Source organism: Ambystoma mexicanum, chromosome 3p (assembly GCF_040938575.1).
Source record: "Ambystoma mexicanum isolate Mex_15411 chromosome 3p, UKY_AmexF1_1, whole genome shotgun sequence".
NCBI lineage: Eukaryota > Metazoa > Chordata > Amphibia > Caudata > Ambystomatidae > Ambystoma > Ambystoma mexicanum.
The window spans coordinates 810,335,445-810,359,739 of NC_090925.1; the positions used below are offsets into that span (position 1 = coordinate 810,335,445).

At 44.2% G+C, this 24,295-nt stretch overlaps 1 protein-coding gene across 3 annotated transcripts in view; it reads right to left on the reverse strand.

Annotated features, from left to right (window-relative positions):
* Window positions 1-24,295, reverse strand: part of LOC138580918 (uncharacterized) — a 500,340-nt gene that overhangs the window by 308,378 nt on the left and 167,667 nt on the right. For all 3 annotated transcript variants that reach the window (XM_069651850.1, XM_069651847.1, XM_069651849.1), the window contains exon 6: window positions 9,472-9,537. In XM_069651850.1, the coding sequence (XP_069507951.1) occupies window positions 9,472-9,537 (66 nt within the window). The remainder of the gene's footprint in view (window positions 1-9,471; window positions 9,538-24,295) is intronic.

The following is a 24,295-nucleotide window of genomic DNA, read 5'->3' on the forward strand; positions in this document are numbered from 1 at the left end:
GACTTTAAAGATTATACAGGTCAGGTTGCAGCACAGCGAGAGAAAATCCCCTGTACTGACCGCTGTCACTCGGGAACGTTTCTCTAATGGCACAAACGGCACAGGCGGGTATCACTCTTCGAATGCGGTGTCCAAGCCTCCCGTGGAGCCACCATGTAAAGGAACGATAGGCCACCAGCCTGTACCACCTGTGAAAAGGAATGAAACAAACTGTTTTTAAATGACCAAGATAAGTTTAATAAATGTTTGTTGTCAATAACAATTCTTGTAACTAATGGCATTCTGCACGGACAAATGCTATCTAGACAATGCACACTATTGAATGACTTACATGCGTTACAATGATATGTAGATGTCATTTTGGATATAGTCGAAGAACATGAAATAGGAGTGGCATGACAAGCAGAGTATACTTACTCGTTACTCGGATTACGAGGACGAACAGTTGCGCGAAGTTCGTGCATAAGCACCATCATTATTCTCAACACGGCCCGTGTGAGGCAGGCTGCCCTGAAGTCTGGCAGCTCGGTGATGCATTACGGTCGTGGCTCGCCTTCCGAAATGTAGGCCAGGCATCCCGAGCTTTCTCGGCAGCAGCAGTTCTCTTCCTCGGTTGGCATTAGCTCGCACCGATTGCACGTGCACCAGGTGGAGACGCTGTCCATGCGACTAGGCCCAGGCACTTCATCTGTTGATTCGTCCTGCCAACTGCTGTCCGAATCCCCATCGTTTTCGCGTGCTTCCCTTTCCAGTAGTTCCTCCTCGGTATACTCGGGCTCGTACATGTAGGGCATTATTGTAGCCATTGTGTGGTAAACAAAGTAAAATAATTTACCAAGATGGTACAGGTGTTCACACGGGCTACAAGCGGCGAAGGTAGCTCACCAGAGCACAGAAACGAGTCACAAAATACTCTAAGTAACACAGAGAGAGGAATGGAATCGAAAATCTGCTGCTGTGTGTTGTGAAACGGTCTGTTTATACTTATTGAGGAAAGAGGCGTCCTGCCATTTCCATGGCGACACGTCATTAGCTGAAGCGCAGCGAATGTTGACACAAGACTTGCTTTGGCGTTGGGAAATGGGCGGTACGAGTCTGCTGATGAAAGGCTCAGGGGCGGGGGAATTGATTTAGTGCCGCAGAAGCAGATCAGCCAGGGCGATGCGGCAAGTGATAGGATTATCACAAAATGGCGGCTCCCTGGTGCCTGTTTTAGTGTGCGTTTAATGGACGAAAACTCGGGTAAGGTCCATAGGAAAGTTTTCTAAAATCGAGCCACTTAGGCTTAAAAAACATGGCCGACCCGTAGGGACAATACATTTTTTTACTGGACTATGCCTTTAAGTAAAAAGTAAAAAAAAGGCCTAGCAATTGAACTACAGTATTTTACAGATGGAAACTACACTTGTGCTCCACACTCAGTAGAGAGGCCATGCATCTTGAGCAGCCAGAGGAATTGGAGCAAAGGGATTTGGTGTCAAGATACAGCATTTGAGTAGAGCTAGCAGATTTTAAGCACCACTAGATTCAGTTAACCAGCAACACAGTAAGAATGCAGTAACATGCTGCTGAAAGATCAGAATAAATCACATCAAGATACGATCATCAGTAAAATGCAACAAAATGCAGTTTACAAACCAGAATAAAATCACACCTAGGTTCAATTTTAGAGCAGTTCAGTAAAATGCAGCAAAATGTAGCTTAAAAAAGCCGAATAAATTACAACTAGATTGGATTTTCCTGCAGTTCCGTAAAATACAGCAATTAACTAAGGCCAGCAGATACATAACGGTAATCAGCAGTCCTAGGAGGTGCAGGACACCATAAGAAGGTAAATGGTGAGAGAGGCCTCCAGTTCCAAGCTTTGAATGCTCGGGAGGATGACACACAAATCAGTCAAACGTCGTGACAGTAGGAAAAGCGATGAGTATGGACCTACAAGGACCCATAGGAAAACTGAGTAAAAGTCAGTAGCTGCTAGTCTGTTTAGGGGGAATAAGTTGCTGGTGCAGCTCAAGGTAGGAGCCAGATAGTGTGTACCCCTCAGGATTATGCAGGGTGAAGGAAAGAGGCTAGTAGCACACTGTGACTCGAAAGGCAAGGTAGTGGGAGGAGGGCGGCAAGAGGTGGGGTGAGACCAGACCCAGCCACAGAGTTGAACAATGTGTGCAGGACGGCAGAGCATTGGGACTAGAGTGCACAGAAATGCTCTTACCTTACAATCAGCTGAACAATTAGAACCAGCAGAGAATATAGGCGAAGTGGAGTGACCCGGCGGCCACGGCCGGACAGGCCAGACAGGGTCCTTAGTTGTGGGGGCCAGACCCCTGCCAGCTCTCGGATTGGTCCCAAGTAGAAAGTAATGGTCAATCAGAATCAAGATTGGGCAGGCTTCAGGGAACGCTCAGAAAGGCACTCCTCTGCCTATCATGGCGACGGCCATTTGCAGTGAGGTCGTAGAACGCAGTAACAAACAGCCTGCATGAACATTCTTGGAGAAAGGTGAGTGAATGATTCCACCACAACGAAGCATGCTCAGGCAGATGCAGGAATAATCAGGGCAGGCACAGTGAACCAAAATGCCTGCACAGGCTTACCTGCAGAAAAGTTGGATGCAATAATGAAAGCACCCATTCCAATGTGTGATCAAGAAGATGAGGGTGGTGTGCAGAGCCCTAGACCAGTCTGCTCAAACAGAAGGCAGGACAGAAGTGAGGGTTGGTGTACTCCTTGGTAGGGCCAAGAGCCATTGGCCATTGCTGCAGAGTACTTAATCGATCACCTGGTTACACCAGCTTATCCTATCAAACTGTTTTGCCCGTTCTTCCTTCTGGAAGAGCAAGGCAGATGGTGGGACATAGGTAGAAAACGATGCTCCTGGGAAGGTGGGGATGGCAACAGCAATAGGTGAAGGTGAAGGTGAAATTGAGAGAGAACCGACAATGTCAGGTGCTGACGAAGGTACGAGAAGAAGGTGGTATCATCAGGAACTGTAAATGCAACAGAGGAAGAGGTAGACCCTTGGACGTGGCACTGAGGGGAAGTTTGTACCAGAGGTGGAAGTGGCCTTGAGTGGAAGGTGACACCAGGAGGTGGACGTGTCACTGATGAGGAAATGGTCCAAAGAGTTTAGAGTGGTACAGCAGAGGTGGTAACTTCAAGCGCTGGTAACTGCTGGTAAGGGTAGCTGGAAACATCAGAAGGTGTAAATGCCACTGAAAAGAAAATATTGACATCAGGAGGTGGAAGTAGTAAAGATGAGGAGGTGGTAACAACAGGAGTTGTGCGGTAACGAAGATGAGGTAACATTGGGAAGTGAATATGGTATTGTGTGGGAAGTTAGCTTGGCGAAGGGTTTGAAAGAGGAGGAGTTGGGTGGAGAACTTCAGTGATATTAATTTAGGAACAGTTACCAGGATGGATTGTTAGAGGGAAACATCCAGACGAGAAAGGAATGGTGATGAATAAATAGTGAGCTTCTGAAGGAAATGACTGACCACTACAACCTAGCCAGTCAGCTTTGGAAGGTTCTCGGGTGCCATGTCGGCCATAGACAAGCATAGAAGGCGGAACGAGGAATGAGATTGGGACAGGGAGAGTATCAGGAGTAGAGTCGTGAAGCAAAAGAAGCAGCAGGACCCTATTGGGTAGAAAACCAGAAACTCTTCACTGTCCCTCCAAGATGACTCTCAGTGTTTCCCTGGCTGCTTGAAGGACTGTTGACTGGAGTAAGTCTTTGAGGTTTGGGACACAGGAAGTCCTATACAAGAATACAGATTTGGAAACCCTAAAGCTTGCAAAGCAAGACTACCTGTGAAGGAGATGGAGAACACAGGAGACCTGGAGGATCTTGTTAAAGTTGAAAGGCTGTGGCTACCTATCCAGCACTGGGGAATTAGACCATCCTGAGGTATTATTTGCTTGAGGGATTTCCCGTTTTTTTTAAAGAAACATTAAGGGAGGCCTGGTCAGGACTAGGAAATAAGAATGTCCTGACCGATTAGGTGTTCGAAGCCCTTAGGTCACATTATCTCGGTCAATCTTGTGAAGTTTAATTTGAATAAAACAGTTGAAACTGAGTCTTGGAATACTGAGGGGACTTTTAATTGTGGGCCCGGAGTGCCAAGACTAGGGAGGCGTCGATGTGGGGGCACGGGGAAGCAAAGCATATTGAATATTAGCTTCAAGGTCAGATAAAATATGTGGCTGGGCCCCTCATGAGTCTTAATAGGGCTCTGTCCTTCTGTCCAATTGCAACCAGCATCCATCCTCCCTCTGGACTGGCATCTGGGCCCACATCTGCCTGTTGGGTGACTTATCTCAGGCACACACTTACCTGATGGATGTTAGACCTCCCTCATCACTTCGGATGTCTCAGCCCATGCACTTACCTGCCTGCAACAGGCATCTCTGGCACTTCCCTGTGGGGCACCCTCAACCACTTCACCCCTGCCCCTACTCCCTTCTCTTTTCACTGCACTTGCACGCGCAGAATGTCATAAGGCCTAGAAGGACATTCTTTGTCTATTATTTATGGTTTATAGTGATAATGTCGAAAAAAAAATGTCGACTTACAAAAATGTCGAAAACAATAATGTCGAAAACAATAATGTCGAAAACCTATACATATAATGAAAAGAGTCCATTTTTAGAAAAAAAAATGTAAAAAAAAATGTCATTTAGCACTATCAATAAATACATAAACAAGAAGAGTCCCCCCAACCCCCCTCACCCAACACCCCCCTGCCACCCCCACCACCCTCTCACCCCTCATACGCAATACATTTTAATTATATATATATATTTATTTATTTATTCAATAAATAAATAAACAAGAAGAGTATCATTTACTAGGGGGGGTTCCCCCCAACCCCACTTACCCAACACCCCCCTGCCACCCCCTCCACGCCCCCACCCTCTCACCCCTCATACTCAACACATTTTAATTATATATTTATTTATTTATTCAATAAATAAATAAACAAGGACAATATCATTTACTAGGGGGGGTCCCCCACCAACCCCCCTCACCAAACACCCCCCTGCCACCCCCCCACCACCCTCTCACCCCTCATATCCAACACATTTTAATTATATATATTTATTTATTTTTTTCTAAAAATTCGAAAAAATGTAGAAAAAATTCGACATTATTGCTTTTCTACATTATTTTTTTCGACATTTTTTTTTCGACATTTTGACTGTCGACATTATTGCATTCGACATTATCACTGACCACCATTATTTATTGTCATTTCTAATGTTTATTTGTTGCCTTGCTCCCTTCCCTATTGCCTTGTGGTGCTTTGAAACACTGTCTAGCTGTACAAGCGCTATAAAAGCCCAATAAATTACATTAAATAAATAAATAAGACATTCAGGGCAACAATATTCACGCAAGAACAATAGCAAGCATTGCAATTCTGGTGTAGCAATGTTAGCAATGGAGTACAGCAAGTAGCTAGTTAGTGAGCTATACTGTTAGTCAGTGTTTGGGATGGAGGAGGTCAGGGTGGGTGAGGTGATCACTCTACTCAGATTGATAGAAAACTGTTCAAGATATCTGATTGAATTCTGTTTCATTTTCTTTCCTCCTTTTGACCAATCTTTCAATTGTAGTTCACACATATAAGCAGCAGGGCCTTTACTAGCGTGGGTGGGCAGACCCCTAATTTCCTCAGCTCAAACCGGGTCCACCACCTGAGAAACGAGTGCACGTTTTGTACGTAAAACAAGGTTTATTGTACAAAAATCCGGGCAGCAGTTAGATCGTACCGTGGAACCAAACGAACTCAAGTCTCAACTAACTACTTCAATTGATACATTTTAATACATTTTAGCAACAGTTAAAACACTCCCCAATATTGTATTAGAACCCACCCCTCAATCATGATTGGACAAAACATGTACAAAGAAGTTCCATCTTTTCCCAATTCATTCTTTCTCATTGGTCCTCGACACTCATTACTACCATCTTCTGATCATGTTCGCAGTCCAGCTTTGCTGGGGATTGGTCCGTGGGAGGTTGTGACATCACGACACAGTAAAACATTCACATACAACATAATTCATTCTTTAGTAGCAACTGGCCTAGAGCCTTCTAACCTTAAGTGTATCTTAGCAATACGAGGAAGGGCTGAGCAAACAGGTTCTCTTTGAACTACTGATTGCGATCTCATCTGCCCGAGCCTCCTGGCTCCTCTTAAGACAAACTAATTTATGTGACCACTACTCCAACACATACAGCCTTCAGTTACACCCTGAGAAAACAATTGAACACCAGACAACCTGGTCTCTAGCCCCATCTTTATTGCTGCCCCAAACAAATGGTCAAACCCCTCTACGTGACTTCAATGCAATGGGCAAGATTACACGTGTTCCTTGCAGACCTATTACGCCATAAACCTGCGTCCTGTTCAGTCGCTGACCTTCTAATGGATGACTAATTCTTCCTCTGCCAACCCGCAAGCCTGCAAAACCAGAATGTCCCAGATACCTAAAATGCATTGTGCAACTGCTAACTTCAAATGTCAGAATAAACTCACAAAACCCCACTACATGCAGATTTACATACATTTCTTATTTAAACTATTTTTATATGTTCACATGTGTATCTTATGAATAGTATTCTTCTTTACCCTGGGATTTCAGGACAGTCCCCTCCGCCGCATGCGCATTGACCACCTCCCCGTTTCCCAGTTTCCATGTAATTCAGAGCACCCCGTGTGTAAATCATTTTCATGTTAAATTCGCAGTTTTAACATTTTATCTTTCTACACGTGTGCAAAATCTAATATTTATCAGTTCTGAACAACAGCAAGACTAAAAGTAACATATCCCATCCATAATTAACTGCACTTGATACATACAAAATTCCAACATCATACCCAGTTCACCACCACCTTCAATAATCAAAATGGCACGCGCAACATGAACCCCTAGTAATCGTGGGGACCCTTCCTGACCACCGCATCACTTGCAAGTTGCCTTTGGACTTTCTAGAAATTAAAATGTGTCTCTTTGTCTGAGGTAGTCCTCTTGTAATGTATACAATTTGGTTTTTGGAGAGGGTGAAACATGTGTTTAAGTAATTGAAAAGATTTACCTTTGACAATGGTTTCATGTTGGCATTTATGTTCAAGCTGAGCCTAACTTCGACATTATGGCACCACAATCTTAACAAGTTGCACGTCAAAGATTGGTGCGAGAGAGTTGCTTTGAGGGTTGCTACATCTCTAGAAGTGTGTTCAGGAGGAGATGCAAGGTATGCTTTTTAATCTTGGACCACTATACCCTGCTGTTGATGTTGCGCTCTTCTCAATACACCAGTTGTGAGTTGGGGTTAGCCTTTCGGTCACTTGACAAGTAAGTCTTGAACGAAGAGGTGGGGATGAATTCTTGGAGTTATTTTTCCCAGTTGAACCTAGGCTGCTCATATGGTGTTTCCAGGGTCACAGGCAGCAGGCACTAAATGATGGAGTACATAATGCATGAATCTGTCTGAGAGCCAAACAGATGTTGCTGCTTGGTCTGAGTCATGTATGGATGTGTTATCTTAGATGTTCGCATAAACTATTCTGCTTGTATTAATGGTTATCTTTCTGCATATCTTCTTAAAAGAAGCTCTTGTGTGAAGTGTTGTGTAGAAATGGATATGAGGAGGCAATGCTGTTTGTGAAGAGGTCATGACAGAGGTACTCCTTTGATGGCAGAGCACTTAACATCAACGCAGTTTGCGTTGCTGCGGAGTGATCATTGACCTAATATCTTGTATTGTGCATTGTATGTGTTGAGGGGCAGGTGAATACGTCATCTATAGCTTCTACCCCTCCATCGCCAAATGCGGCCTAATCCCAGGCAGGTACAACAGGAAATGGACCTAATGTAACTAAAGATGACGATAATAAGGAAGCTCATAACGAAATGACACACGCACACCCACTAGACATGAAGTACATATGCACTCACCATGAAGAAAATGCACTAGGACAAAATATGCACTTATACATAAAGAACATTACCTGCATCCATTCATACATGAAGAACATACCATAAGCAATGCATGTATGCTGATTGCAACACGAATGGCACGCGCGTATAGCTCACTAACATAGACATGAGATAGTAATCGTCAGCCGTCATATCCAAAATGTACACCACAGAATGGTTCAGAATTAGCCAGCACTTCTAAGCCTCAGAGAGGTCAACAAGGCTGAATTCACAGGTACATTAGAAGGGCTTGCTTAGCACATGAGATAGTTTGATACTGAACCTCAAGGTTGAGGTATGAGAAAACAATGTTCCCATGTGAGGAGAATTTTGCCCAGAAAGTCGGGTGCAGACTCTGGCAGTAAAATGTAATGTAAAAAAAGAATTAAATAGTAGAAAATAAAATGTTACCAGTGGCTTGCAGCGTGTTTTATAACTAGACGTGGCATGAAGTAAGGGAACATATAGGGAGGGACCAGAGAGCCAATCAGAGAGCAATGCGATGATGTTTGTTTTGGCCTTGTGTGCCGGGCACTGTCTCGCTCCATCTTTAAGCAACATAAGATCCAGTTAAGACCTGTATTTTGCAGCTATTCCGCCAGTCAGAACATGTTATGTCAGTAAAGGGGCGGGGGGGGGGCGAGTTCAGGGTGTGATGTCAGAAATGGGTGGTGTGGGTTTTAATGCAAGGGAATATGGTAGCCAATGAAATCACACGAAGGTATGAACATAAAGGATATTTGCACCAATCAATTTGTTTGACCTGCCCAAAATGCAATTAATGTCTTGTAATACAAAAAGTGTAGATCACTGGGCAGACCTGAGAACTTTTTCAACCTGTTCAGAGAAGGGCTGTTTTTTAAATTAATTCTCCCAGCTGAGGGTGGGGGGTTAAACAAAAGTCTTTGTTTTCTGCACGGTGTCCATTTGTCTGTGCAAATGTTTTTGTATCTATTTTTGCAGTAGGTCTGCAAATGAGACGTCCTTTACACATGGGCCATGTGAACATCATCCATGCTTTGAAATTCATAGCTGCCCTGCCTTTGAGGGAGGCAAAGCTTTTCCAGGCATAACAGAGGTTTACAATGTGGGTGTCTTGGAAACATTTTCAACATTCTTTCAATTCAATAGATGTTCAATTGCTGACCATAGAGTGCGAACATTGTGGTAGATGGACAGAAATGTTGCTAAAGTGAACGTTTTGAGGGCACCCATTTTGGCTGAGATCACAAGTTAAATGTTGACCAATATTTCCTGCCCTTCTTAGTTGCATTAAATTTCCCTGGTTAAATGATGCAATGTTGTTATTTGTAAATATTTCAATGATTTAGCATGCTTATATTTGCTTTGTTTTTGTATTGTTTCTATTTTTTAAATGAAGTGTTTGATGTGTTCATTAGTGATCAATCTTTTATAACATGTTTGTCAATCCAGATTTTGATAAAGCAGCAAGGCATTTTTATGGCAAAACAATGTACTTACCACATAGTTGACAAGGACCATGGTTGTTGTATTTGCAATTTTAACAATATCCGCGCCAACTTTTTTCTGCAATACAATTTAAAAAACAGCAACGAATGAGTATAGTAGTAAATGTGGAAGGCAAGATGGTGAATTACAAATATACTGTCCTAGAAAACATCACTGACTTTTTCGTTCTGCTCCCAAAATGTACTTCTTTCCAATGGATTTCAATGGGCAAATACAATGGGCCTCATTACACGGTAGGCGGACGACCAAGGTGCTATTAGCACCTTGGTCCATGCTGGTAAAATACCGGCACCGCCTTGGAGGAAAGGGGAATTACCGCCCTATTCCAAGGTTGGTGGGGCGGTAATTACCCCTTCCCCCATTGCCCTTCCCCATTCCCATTTTTGCCCCATAGGGCTCTATGGGAATGGGGAAGGCGCTAATTACGGTGCCGCAAATTGCAGTACCGTAATTAGCACCATGGTCCCTTTGCGGGTTGGTTTTTAATGCCTGCTAAACAGCAGGCGTTAAAGTACCAACCCGCAAAGGGACCTCGTAGTAAGGCGGTAAGGGTTTACCGGTACCGGTGCCCTTACCGATACCAGTAAACCCTTACCGCCGTCCATGTAATGAGGCCCAATGTCTCTTCCTGTGGAAAATCTCTCTCTTTGATAGTTCTATATATTGCCAGGTAGACCTTAAAATGCGTGCCTCTGAAAACAATAAAGGCTGCCAGCTAGCCACCACTATACATACCGAAGAAAACTGGTTTTTATTTCCTTCTGTAACAGATTCCCATCTTCTAGGAGGAATCTCTCAGATGTAGTGGCATTTTAGGAGCTGAAGTAAATGGGTTCTCCTATGACAATCAGATCTGCTGGCCAGTTTCACTGTCAGGCAGCACTCTGTGTTTAAAACACAGATGGACCGGCCGGTCGTTGGGCGTATAATTTAACTTACCAACATCCATAAATAGGACACCCCATGCACACTCACTGCTGGGCATTAGTAATAGGAATGCCCGCAGCATGCTAACAGCAATGGGGCTACACTATTAGAAGGTGCCCCAGCAGATGTGCTCTGTAAAAAGTGTGCATTCGTTTTTGTTGGGCAATGCTGCTAGCAGTCTACAAATTGGACAGTACATTATTGCATATATCAGGAAGGAGGGCTGCAATGGATGTCTTGCTGGCATGCCTAGAACGAACGGTATTCTAAATTTAGCATTGTTCCCAAGGCTTGATGGCAGTTTGGTTCAATACAATAGAATCAGAGTAAGAGGGCAAGCTTGCATACCTGTTCCTCCAGCCATAGAGTTGTGGGGGTTCAAAGTCCTGACCCTAGCTCTCAATTACCTGTTCATGATCTGTGAAGTTCTGGCCAAGGATGCCCCCTGGTCTTCCTCTGGAATGTTGGGATTGGAAGAGGACCCCATATCTTTCGAACTTACCTTTTTTCTTATATCACTGGAACATTTTACCCACGTGTTGGCTTTGCCACTACTTGTTTCTTCACTTTAACGGTTCCCGATTCACTAAAAAAATTATTGGGACCTGTAACATTTAAGGACATTACACTGGTTCACCTGTGCAGGGATGGACTTTTTAAGTGCTATGGACCTTATTTTATAAAGCAGGGTAAGACTGTTTCCATTGCTTTTCCTTGAATTTCAATTGCTTTGCATGGCTTAACTATTTTTCACTTACCTTACTGCATACAGATTTCCATGTTTAACTTTTGAATCACTTCCAACTGTCTTAAAAGTAAAGTGTGGGTTATCTTTATATATGTTTATAGTGTTGGTTTGGTAGCACTACATAACTGATATTTTCATTAGTGTTGAGTGTGTTAAGGTCTAATAAACCAGTTGATTTGAAATCTTATTATATGAATGGTTTTATTGGCATGCTATATGTGTGTCTCATTGTACCATTACACCCCCCCCACCAAATCTCCTGAACTCTTACTGCTCTCCCACCTACTTTGATTGAGTTTGTCTATACCTATGTGTCTTTTCCCTGTTCAATAAAAATGAGAGGCCTCTCCAAACCCTCCCTCAGGTCAGGAAGATCCATCTTTTTTTTTCAAAATGTGATCTTTATTAATTTTTGAGTGTATAAAGAGACAGACAAAGTTCGGATGTTACAATGAAACGCTGTTTACAACAACATCTCCACATTCCTTGTGTCTTTCTCACAAACCCACCCACCCACTCCCACTTTAACCCCTTTTCCTTCCCCATCAAGGTACAGTGTCTTACCTCAACATTAGTGTACTGCAAAGTCTTAACCTGAAAAGAGTGTACTGCGATATCTAACCGGAAGTCTTCCCATACTTGCTAAAAAAAGGGGAGTCTCCACTCCTCTGTATTGCATCTGGATTCAGCCAGCAAATATGTGAGATAGACTATTGCGTATATGCCCCTACCACCTGGAGCCACTCTCTCTTCGATGGGATTACAGCCTTTTTCCATTGCTGTGCAACACAGCTCCTGGCAGCTATGAACAGGGTCTGAGACATATGATTCCGATGCAATTCCTCCTCCTCGTCCCCCCTCCCGCAACAATATCAAAAAAGGGGAGAAGGTCCTGTGAATTCCATCTAATTCTCTCACCCAGAGCATCACATTGGAAACTCCTCTAACCTCCGCCAGAGAATGAGGGTCTCTGTTCCCGCGCAAAGAGGATCTGGGTCACTACAGGGTCTACTCCTCTAATCGTATAATTTCAAATAGCTTATTGTTCACATAAATCAGGTGCTAGGAAACTCTGCACAATCATGACCTGACAGGGAGTAAGATTGCCACACGTGCCTTTCCACTTCCTATGTAAACATTCTACTTGACCACATGTATGATGCACCTCAGCTTGGGGCTGCATCACTATGATGGGCCTGCATTCTGCAATGATCTACAAGGTACAACATATGCTAGAAAACAGCAGGTGCGCCCTGTGTTTGACGCCAGTGTAGTACATAGGCATTTACCCATGAAGGTGGTTGGATTGAGTAGCAGTTGTTAGTACGGGGGGCAGGGGGTGGATGCAATAAGAGGGCTTACACACTCAAACAATGAAGAGGCACATAGACATGTATCACAGTCTCGGGCTCTGCTCGTTCACACCTAGGTGCCGAACGTGAGGCCCCTTTTATTCTCGGAGCGCACTGACATCACAATGCTCTCATTCTTAAAGAGACCACAACATTCCCCCCTTTTCATAACATTGAACTATATACAACAATAACTTTGTACTGTCCTTGAATAGCAGAAATACTTAAACATAACAGATCTACAGGGGTTCTCATCTGTCGAGCACATAATCACATAGGTAGTCCGGACGCCCTTTTGAGAGCCTCATAGGATATCTCCATCCAATTTCTTATTCCTGCGGATCCTCTATCATGGGTTCTCCCCCACTGGTGATGCCAGGGGCAGCTGCCACATCTTCTTCTCCAAGTTCTTCACTTTCATCGCCCATCGCCAGAGACCCTGGTGCAGACATCTCCTCCCTTTCCGTGTTGCTTTCTGGCACCTCTCGTACCGGCTTTCAAACTATCGTAAGAAACAAGTGTTTCTAGTCACAGTGTCCCACCCCTTAGAGGCCATAACCATGGACACCTACATGTCAGCGATCTGAAATGGCTGAGGTTCATACATCATTGATAATTTCCATGTGGGATGGCGATACCAAAGCAAGACATTGTCACCTCGCGTTAACTGGTGATCATGCAATGTTCTCTGTTTGTTATCCTCCTCAATACCTCTCCATCTGTCGGCCAGAACGGCCTCGTCATTAACCATCTCCGGAGCTCGATGCTCATGTTTAGGAATGATGCCCATTGGACATCTCTGAAACAACGCCTCTGCTGGGCACACCCCTGTTGAGCAGTGAGGTGTGGTCCGTTATTCCAACAGAAACTGGTACAACGCCCTCTTTAGGCACCCACCCTGGCCATTTGCAAAGCCAAAGTCCTTATCAGGGTCCTCATAAGTTGTTCTGCCTCTCCATTCGCTGTGGGCCATACAGTGGTAATCTTTCTATGGCAGATGCTTCACTGTTGCATGAAAGAACGCAATCCCTCTCCTTGGAACAGGGGTCCATTATTCGAACACACCTCTACTGGAAAGCTATGGGTTGCAAATATTTTCTGCATTACAAGAATCACATCCAGAAGTTCAGTGGAAGCTACAAATTCCACCTTAGGGTACCTCGACCACTGATCAATGATGACTAGAAATGATGTTCTGTCCGTAGACCCAAACTCAATGTGGACATTTCCCCAGGGCCTGCAGCTTTTTTCCGTAGATGCGATCCAGGGTTCCTTGCGTTCAGTGGCAGCCACCTGACACCATACACAGGCTGTGATGAACCAGTACACTCACTCCTCCAGGGCAGGGAACCATACCTTCTGCCTCAGATGCGCTTTCGTCTTGGCTGGTCCTTGGTGGCCATGATGTGCCAGTTCAATCATCCTTCATATAATCAGTAATCCGTCATCTGTGAATGTCAGTTCATTCTTCACCTTTCACATTTCTTTTAATGCCACCTTGGCACTTTTTATTTAGTTTATTTATTTATTGTTTATTTATAAAGCACTTATACACAGGTGAAGTGTTTCCCAGCACTTCAATGCAGGAGGGTAACAAGGCAATGCAGTAATCATTCTTAGGCCTTGAAGATTCCGAATTATATATGAAAAAAACTAGCATACTAGGCCTGACAACATTTCTCCTAGTGCAAGTGCATGAAGTGGTACAGTTGAGACCAAGCTTGGGATGGGAGGATGGAAAAAACAGTGGGGGGTGGGGGAACAGGCAAACTAAATGGTCCCAGTGCATTTAGGTCATGCATACTTACAGACTGAGGTGCAGAGACAGGTGGGGTTTTGGGGGAACAAAGAGTCCGGCCCAGCAGGGCCCTGGGTTAAGTGCAGAGAGGTTGCCACGCTCTTGGAGTGTAAGCAGAAAGTGCAGTAATGTTGAACAAAGTGCAGTGGCCTGGAAGCAAGTGCAAAAAAGACTGGCGAGGGAGCCTGAGACCCGTAGGCTCTGGAGGTGAACCAGGCAACCAGTCAGAAAAAATTGAACAGAGTTAGGGAGGAGAAGGAGGGTGGAGAGAAAAGAAAGGAGATTAGCAGGGGAGAGGGAGAGAGAAGGAGGAAGAGAAAAGGAAGGTCTTGAGGAGTTTCCAGAATTTACGGTGCTGCAGACGGAGAGACGCAGGAAGGCTTTTCCAGAAGGAAGCACCTGCAGAGGATAAAGATCTACCCCCAAATCTCTGTTTGTGAAAGCGTCTCACCCGCAGAGAGTTGGAGGAGGACGAGCAGAGGACTCCAGAGGGAGAGTTTTTAGGAAGAGAGCGTTGTAGATAGTGTGGGCCCGACCCCAGAAAGCCTTGCAAGGGGTTCTTCAACTTGATCCTTGCAGCCATGGGAAGCCAGAGAAGGGATTTCAGCAGTGGAGCGATGCGGTCCCAGGGCTTGAGGCCAAGGATAAGTCTTGCGGTTCTGTTCTGGATTAGTTGTAGAGGATGGAGAGTAGAAGTAGGGAGATTGAGAAAGAGGCTGTTGCAATAGGCCAGCATAGAGAGAACCAGGGCTCTTGAGGTGATGGGCCTCTGGGGAAAAATGAGAAAAGGTAGAAAAGGTAGAATACCTCTGAGGTGGTACAGTTGGTAGTTGGACTTTTTGGAGATGTCTGAGATGTGAGAAGAGAAGGAGAGAGTGGAGTCAAACATGATCCCAATATTTTTTGCCTCATTGGTAGGTGAGGGCGCAAGGCCAAGGTAGACAGGCCAGTGGGAAAGCAGGAGCAGGGGTTCCAATAAGGACGATCGATGTTTTACTGGCATTCAGGCATAGATCGTCAGCAGCACACCAGCCTGAATTGTGATTATACAGTCAGGGATGAGCGAGGAGGAGGAGGAGGTCGAGGGTAGCCTGAAAGAGAGCTGCATGTCATCCGATAATACTGAAAGTTAGATGTAAAGGTGGAGATCCTCTGGCCCAAGGGGGCCATGTAGATATTGAAGAACCAGGGGGAAAGGTTAATTCCCTGGGGGACCCAACAAGTAGAGAGACTGGTAGAGGAGCGAAAGGACCCCAGTTCCATCTGGGAGGGCCAATAAGAGAGAAAGGAAGCGAGCCATGCCAGCGCCTGATCTGTGATGCCCAGGGTATCACAGAGGCGGGTGATCAGGATGTTGTGGTTTACTGTGTCGAAAACAGAAGAGAGGTCGAGAAGAATGAGGACAAAGGGAGAGTTGGATTCAAGGTGTGAGAGCAGGTCTTTAGGGTGTTCAGAAGAGCAGTTTCCCTGCTTCTGGATGCTGTAAAGCCAGACTGATGGTCATGAAGACAACCAACGGATTCAGTGTGGAGGGTAAGTTGAATGATAGCCTGTAGTGATACACAAAATTGCAACCTTGCCAATCAGGGCTTTAGATGACAGCATTAGCCACTGAAAGCCAATAGTGTATTCAAAGTATGTGCCAAAAATGCTGACAGTAGTCTGTTGTAGCACTTCCATTATGCAGTAGTGAGCTACAAGGAATATGCAGGCCTAGTAGGAGTGATAGGTCACATTATGCAGGCAGGGCGAGGGCCCCGAGCTCTGTAGCTAATAGACAATATTGGAGTGTTTGGAACATTATGGCACCTATATAGCGCTTAGATAGCCAGTCTTAAGCGCTATGAACACTAAGCTATGAGTGCATGTCTTTTAGAGCTTGCTCTGACTCACTAACGGTAGCCCTGCATGGCCCCTAAACTAATCTTCCTTTTCTCTGGGAAGGCACTGATAAGACATTCGTGAGCTTTCGCGCAGATGGGCTCCAGGGAGGGGCTCAGAAGAAGGAGCACAGTGGAAATTAACAGAGCTGGGTTTTTTCCATGAGCCAGCCTATATTTTGCACAGGGAAAGTTCTGGAACTGTGCGTCATGGACGGACAGCACGAGATTATAAAATGCATGCTCACATGACTCAGGTGGGAGATCGTCCTGTGGACTTGGTTCGAGCAAGATCAAGTGCCCGGAATTGGAGCTCTGACGGCACCCAGCAGCGCTGTCCTCTGAGCGGGGCTTGTTACAGCTAGCTTATGAGGGCCAGGGTCTCCCAGTGCTGATTGAAGGGGCGTAAGACTGTGTTTCTCTATGTTTCTCTATGTTTCTCTATGTTTATCTAAGTTCTATGTTTCTCTATATTTTGCATTTCCCTAAGTTTTGTGCTTTGTAATCTTCTCTAACTTGAATCCCACAATGTATATTCACTCACTGTTTAGAATAAATACTAAAACTTATTGAAGGTGTCATTTGTCACTAGCATGAGTTCACTGCTCAGCACAATAGAACCTGTATTTTGGGCTGAATTGGGTATTTTTTGCTCTCAAAGGGCTGGCCCCGAGGAAGATTTTGCCCATATCAAGACATTTGGTGGCAGCTTTGTGGGATTTGTGAAGAGCAGTGCCTTGCTGTGAAATGACAAATTGTGTGAGAGAACACAGTGCAGAGTGAGGAGCAGGCTGTCGCATTTCCTTGGTGGTCTCACTGCAGCTCTGAGACTTCAAAAGACAGCAATGTTGTGTCGGCTTGCCGTGGCCGATAGCTTGTGTGGTTAAGACTCCCTTCAGCAAATCAGTCGTGACTGACTTATTGCTTGGGAATGGAGCCAGGGAGTACAAGGCGATAAACAAGCGGGAAATGGCTTTGTTTAAAGCGCTCCGATGAATGGTCAAGAAAGATGTATGTTCAATTAGGAAAGAATTTTATCATGCGGTTTCCCCAGTTTAAAGTTGTAATTTGAAATGCAAAGTGAGACGGAGTTCTCATCTCTATTCTGTCATGAGGGCAGGGAAAATAATTGCAAGAATTTGACATGCAAATTGTGAATAGTAATCTAACCATTGACTCAGCCCCAGTGTGCTAGCGAGTGGGGGGCTGTAATGTACGGAGGCGAAGGTTCGCTTTTTTAATGTATGTTTTTGAAGTGTTGACATTCCTGAAGATAACGTGGGGAATGAGCCGTGCTTAGGAGAAAGAGTAACATCTGTGCTGAGAGCCTAAAGGGTTTGTTTTTCTTTTGGCAACTGTAAATTCCATGTGCTGGTGGCGAATTCTGTTTAAAGGAAACACACTAAAATGACTATATTGCATTTTAGTTGTGCCATGCTTATAATAGGTGAGAGACTCACTTAAAAAGAAAGTGAGTGAATGTTATTTGGATTTTCGATTTTTGTGTATTGATTTGAAATTGCAGAATCAGTTTGCAATGGTTTGGGGGAAAAGACAATTTATATTTTTCTAAATTGCCTCTAAATTGCCTCTGGAGTATTTTTGACTGTTCCCACGCTATGCCATGGATTTGTATTGTTGCCTTATAAGTGATGCATGTTTTGGAAATAGTGACCTGTTAACTGTGGTACATGGTGAAAAATGTTGTTGACACATTTAACAGCCCACAAGCAATATAGAGTGTGGGTTGCTCTTGCAGAGAAAGAAAAAAAACGTGCAGGGAGCTGCACTACACATGGCATTTTTTAAATGCACTGAAATAAGTGGTTATATTCTGGCAATGGTACAACAGAATGAAAAATCTGTGTGTGATAAGACAGCACAAAGATTTAGTGGGTTGTGGGTTCTTTTGAAAGATCGCACATTGCATTGGAGTGAGCTCGTGAAGCCAAACTACAAGGTTACGAGGAAGAAAAAAAAAACGTATGCTTTTAAATGGGACATTAATCAGTTCAAAACAGTCAAAAAGACGCTTTGACATTTTGCAAAATTACATGGAGTAGAATCTGATGACAAGAAAAAGTGCCTCTTTTGAAAATAAGAGTCTTGCTGTGTGTGCAGAGCTTGTGCCTTGAAGATAACTTGCACTGTCTTGGGCAAGGTGCGCGAAGAAAAAAAAAAACTGTTGGAGGAAGGCAGACAAAAGCAGAATACTGCGCTCCTGTTTAGTGAAATGGTGTTTCAGATATGAGAGCTTTTCTGAGTTGCTGGAACAGTGCATGAAAGAGTTAATCTGGATGAACTGTCTGAAACGAGTGCCTTCCATTGAAACCGCCACAGTTTAAGAGTTATAGAGCAAAGAGATAAGCTTGCTGCGCGAAAGATAAACAATGACATTCCTCCATTCCATCCCCTGTGAGAGACACCGTCAGTGTGAGCAAAAAACTGAGGAGGGGGGGGAGTGCAAAGACAGAAATGCTGAAACAGAACTGAAGGCAATAACTGCTGTGAGTGAGAAAATAAAAAGAGCACAATCTACCGTATACATGCTGATGTACGCATGCTTTCTAACAGCATGCAATAACAGAGCTTGCAGAAGTAAAGAATTTGCCCAGTATCAACACTGGAAGGAAAACAAACACTGCACGCAGAATGGCAGATGGGCACATCGCATCTGAACATTTGGGGAACCTGTGCATCTGTGAATGGGCTAAGGAAAAGACAGCTGCCCATTTCAAGAGACATTGCCATGCAAGCTGCATCCCCATGCACCATGTGATGTGAAGTGAAGCGACATTGCTGTGCAAGCTGCATTCCAGTGCTCCATGTGATGTGAACTGAAGTAAAGCGCTGTGCACTGGAGAAGAAACCTCTAGGCGCTTTGAAAAAGTGAGAATACACAGTTGGAAAAATGCAAGCTACATTGCCAGGGCTGGAGTAACTGACAAAGACATTATGGCATTCCAGCTGGAAGCAAAACTGACAAAAGCGCTTAGCCGTTTTGCAAGAGACAACATGCAGAGCGGGGCTTTGGAGTATAACATGAACACTGCACATTAGCCATGATCCAGAAGCCTTACGGCTTAGTGCAAGAATGAATGATTTGTTGAAGCAACAAAAGAAACTGACTTAGACTATCGCGCTCAAAGGGGTGGTCCAAGAAATCAGCAAACACCCTTTGAGAAAAAATGATAAGTGAAAAAACCAGAGGCTTGAAAGACACTAGCTGTATGGAGAAAAATAAACAAAGCTGCTTGTACAACTGCAGGCGGTATTGGACTGAAAGACTTTACCTTTGAAATATGGAGTGATGCCAGCAGGGCAAACTAACTCAAGATCATGAGACACTGGAAGCAAGTTGGCGCCTGGCATTCGTGATCGCTCTGGTGACAAAGAAAAGCATTGTGCGACCTGGGTACTTATTATATGGCTTTTGTAAAAGCACAGATCAGTCTGAGGTACCATTGACCAACTATGATCGCATTGCACAAATAAGTTTGTGATTAGGCAGTTACACCCCGTATGGTTGAGTGTAAATAAGCCCCCAGTAACATGCAGAAGGGTGACAAATAATTGCAGTAGCAATGATAAAGTGTGTAGTTACCTGATGAGACTTCTGAAGATGGGGGTGGTGTTAAGGGAAGGGGTGGATAACGCTGACATTGTACTTTTGATGAAATCCTAACATTTCTGTTTGTATTTTGCCTAGGCAAAAAAGCAAGACAGTTGCGTGCCATTATTGAAGTAGATGTGTGCAATTTGCGGGTGACACTGATCAGTCAAGCAGACGCATTCTCAGAGAAAGCGAGTCACTGCGTGATGAAATATGCGAACATTGAACGTGTCCTGCACCGCACTCAATGCTGCTAACATGCATGACGTATGAGGACATTTATTCTGCAACCTGCGAAAGGTGTCCAACAGAGTAATAACTTTTGCTGAACTGGCACGGTGCAGACTTGGCTAGTTATCAAATATTTGATGCTACACATTCAAATGATTCAGCTGATATGTTTTGCCTTTCTTGTTTAAAGGACTGTGGACAATGAGTTGTGGACTGTAACATCATGCACCACAAACAGCTGTGTGACACAGCACTTGAATGCTAACACATTGAGAAAATGGTTTTTAAATGCACTTTTTGAGATGAATCTGAAAAAACGAAATGGTTTTGCTCTTCCAACTGAATTGCTTTAACCAGAGATGTTTTGCTTTTTGAAAAAAAAAACTTCTACGTTGCACGTAGGCAGGAAAATGAATTATGAATTGTTGGGGGAGCAGGATTATGCAAGCAGGAGTGTAATTTATTTTGAGATAAGATGAGTGTGCACATCAAAGTCACCTGTGCGTAGGTTAAGATCCTTAATTTGAAGTAATGCTGCCAAGTGTGTGAGCTCCAATTTGAAATGGTAATCTTTGAAACACTGGATACTTTTACAGCCAGCTTAAGGCAGGTAAATGAAACCATGACTGCCTTGATGTTTGATTTTATGACACAGTGTGTGACACGGTTTTTGTTAAACCAACCAGTTTCATGTTTTCGTGGGGACAGCTGTCTCCAGCACACTAATGCAAAGAGTCACCTTTTGATTGTAGACATTTGGAATAATTCTTTGGAAAAGCGCTACAAATGAGTATCCACATGGAATTGCTAGCGTACTGGCCTGGCACATTGTCGGGCATCTTTTGTCACTGACTCATATGACTGGTGTCTATGAAATCCTAGGCCCAAATGTTTCAGTGAATGGATACAACTATTTGTTTAAATTTGTTTAATGTGATGTTTTTTCTGACCAAGAAATGCAGCGAGTGTTCTCGCCAAGATTTTATGGACTATAATTTGACTAAATGCATTTTACACAATGGTGTGATGAAACAGCCACTGCCGGATGGTAGTATGGTGTTTGTAGCTAAAGCTAATATTGTATATGGTAGATATCCCACTTGAAGAAGGGTATTCTCCAAGTCATATAGGTAGACACTGTGAACATGTTAGATTTTCCAGTAGTAAGGCAACATTTAAATTGTAGGCTGGTAATGCACACCTCTATTATTAGAGTGATACACTTAGACATAGATTTATCACGAGGCAATGTTTCCTTAGTACTACCAAGCTGCTACAAATGGAGTCCATTTCTATGGCCCATCACTAGAGTGCGCGTAGCTAGGGAGCTAGATTCATTAATTGCAGGAGCTTTATATGCTTGTGACATAGAAACTGTGCACAATAAGCTAGCCACTATGGGTTCTGATGCCAGCTCTGCTATAGAACTTCTAGCCTAGTGGGGTTCATTGATACGCCCAACACTGCTACAAGTATTGGCAACCACTGAAGATGGCAGAATTTTAGGCATGAAGACATTTTTTCTGCCATAGGGCAGGTCAACAAGACTGCTAAATACACATGATGCATTTTATGGCAAACATTGTTAAATCAGCAGGTGTTGGCTTTTTACTGGGTGGGGCGACCATCCTCAACACACTGGCACGCAGAGCTACAGTTACCAGCATACATATGGATCAAATTGCTTGCTTTTGATTGCATGAATAACACATGCCATGCTTGATGTAAATTAGTAGAATTGTTTTTATTTAGATAATCTGGTGCCCATGGGTTCACCTTGTTCACGAAATTAGATGGTTTCTGGTTGGGTTCCACATACATGGGGGAAGTGTCTAATCACACAGCCCATAGTCACGTCTGAATGCCCTGGGATCAGGGGGAGGGTAGGCCCTTAGAGTGAAAGGCTGCCAGGTTTAGAATTGGTAACCATACATAAATGCAATAGTGCATTGTAGATTAGACTACACTGGATTGCCTTGACATTCTAACTGCATGCTGCTTTTTAACTGACAATCAGTTATACAATAATTATTTAGGTATTGTTGTGTAGGCCAGGTTTTGGCTAGAGTAAATGTCCATGTTCACTTTGTGTAGGTATTGTTGTGTAGGCCAGGTTTTGGCTAGAGTAAATGTCCATGTTCACTTTGTGTAGGTATTTTTGTGTAGGCCAGGTTTTGGCAAGGGTATATGTCACTGTTCACTTTGTGTACATTTTTGTTTAGGTAGTGTTCTACCTTGCATGCCACGCTGACTAACCGCTAGAAGATAGTTTGCTTAAACCTCTTGCAAAGCCCCAAGGTCTTTATCACTGCACTAAATACTATATTGATGAGTATTAGTCAGCATTGTCGCACACACTTTGAATAGGGGTGGAATGTAGTGATACACAAAATTGCAACCTTGCCAATCAGGGCTTTAGATGACAGCATTAGCCGCTGAAAGCCAATAGTGTATTCAAAGTATGTGCCAAAAATGCTGACAGTAGTCTGTTGTAGCACTTCCATTATGCAGTAGTGAGCTACAAGGAATATGCAGGCCTAGTAGGAGTGATAGGTCACATTATGCAGGCAGGGCGAGGGCCCCGAGCTCTGTAGCTAATAGACAATATTGGAGTGTTTGGAACATTATGGCACCTATATAGCGCTTAGATAGCCAGTCTTAAGCGCTATGAACACTAGGCTATGAGTGCATGTCTTTTAGAGCTTGCTCTGCCTCACTAACGGTAGCCCTGCATGGCCCCTAAGCTAATCTTCCTTTTCTCTGGGAAGGCACTGATAAGACATTCCTGAGCTTTCGCGCAGATGGGCTCCAGGGAGGGGCTCAGAAGAAGGAGCACAGTGGAAATTAACAGAGCTGGGTTTTTTCCATGAGCCAGCCTATATTTTGCACAGGGGAAGTTCTGGAACTGTGCGTCATGGACGGACAGCACGAGATTATAAAATGCATGCTCACATGACTCAGGTGGGAGATCGTCCTGTGGACTTGGTTCGAGCAAGATCAAGTGCCCGGAATTGGAGCTCTGACGGCACCCAGCAGCGCTGTCCTCTGAGCGGGGCTTGTTACAGCTAGCTTATGAGGGCCAGGGTCTCCCAGTGCTGATTGAAGGGGCGTAAGACTGTGTTTCTCTATGTTTCTCTATGTTTCTCTATGTTTCTCTATGTTTATCTAAGTTCTATGTTTCTCTATATTTTGCATTTCTCTAAGTTTTGTGCTTTGTAATCTTCACTAACTTGAATCCCAAAATGTATATTCACTCACTGTTTAGAATAAATACTAAAACTTATTGAAGGTGTCATTTGTCACTAGCATGAGTTCACTGCTCAGCACAATAGAACCTGTATTTTGGGCTGAATTGGGTATTTTTTGCTCTGAAAGGGCTGGCCCCGAGGAAGATTTTGCCCATATCAAGACATAGCCATCTTCTCCAGGAATTTTCCCAGGAAAGGGGTGATGGAGATTGGGCGATAGTTTGCCAGAATAGATGGGTTGGCAGAGGGATTTTTGAGCAAGAGAGTGCTTGAGAGGAGAGGAGAAAACTCCAGTGGTGAAAGAGAGATTGCAGAGGTCAGCCAAGGCTAGAGCAAGAGTGTCAATTTTGTCCTTGATGGTTTTGAAGGGGCAGGGATCCACCTGTTCGGAGGAGGCTTTCATAGACCGGACTTGTCTAGAGATCTCTTCAGGAGTGCAGGAGTGACTTGGGAGAGGGAGAAGAGAAGAGGGGAGGTAGCTGAGGTGGGCCCAAGAGATGTTGGTGCAGGGGGAGGAGCAGAAGAGAGAGAGGACATGATGTCCTGAGTTTTGGTGGTGAAGTGTGCGGCCAGGGCCGAGCAAAGGGCCTGGGTAGGTGTATTAGCGGATGCAGCTACGGTAGGGTTGGCAAGTTCCTTGCAGACTTTGAAGAGTTCGACCATGTTGTTAGATGCCGTGGAGATGCAGGCTTCAACATAGACTCTTTTCTTGGAGCGAATGCTGAGTCTATATTGCCTTTGAAGATGGCAGCAGGCCAGTTTGTCAGAGGGTGTACCTGAAGATCCCATTTCCGTTCCGCTGCTCTGCACTTGCGTTTAAGGACAGCCAGATTGGAGTCGTACCAAGAGCACTTTTTGGCAGGATTCAGTGAGACCCTCATTACAGGGGCAAGAATGTCAAGAGTGTTGGAGATGGAATGATGAAAGTTGGAGAGGGCTGTATCAAGGTGGGTGTCAGCCTCAGAAGTAGAAGGAGGAGAGTAGTGGGCGGCAAAGGTAGCCGCTGACACTCTATTCA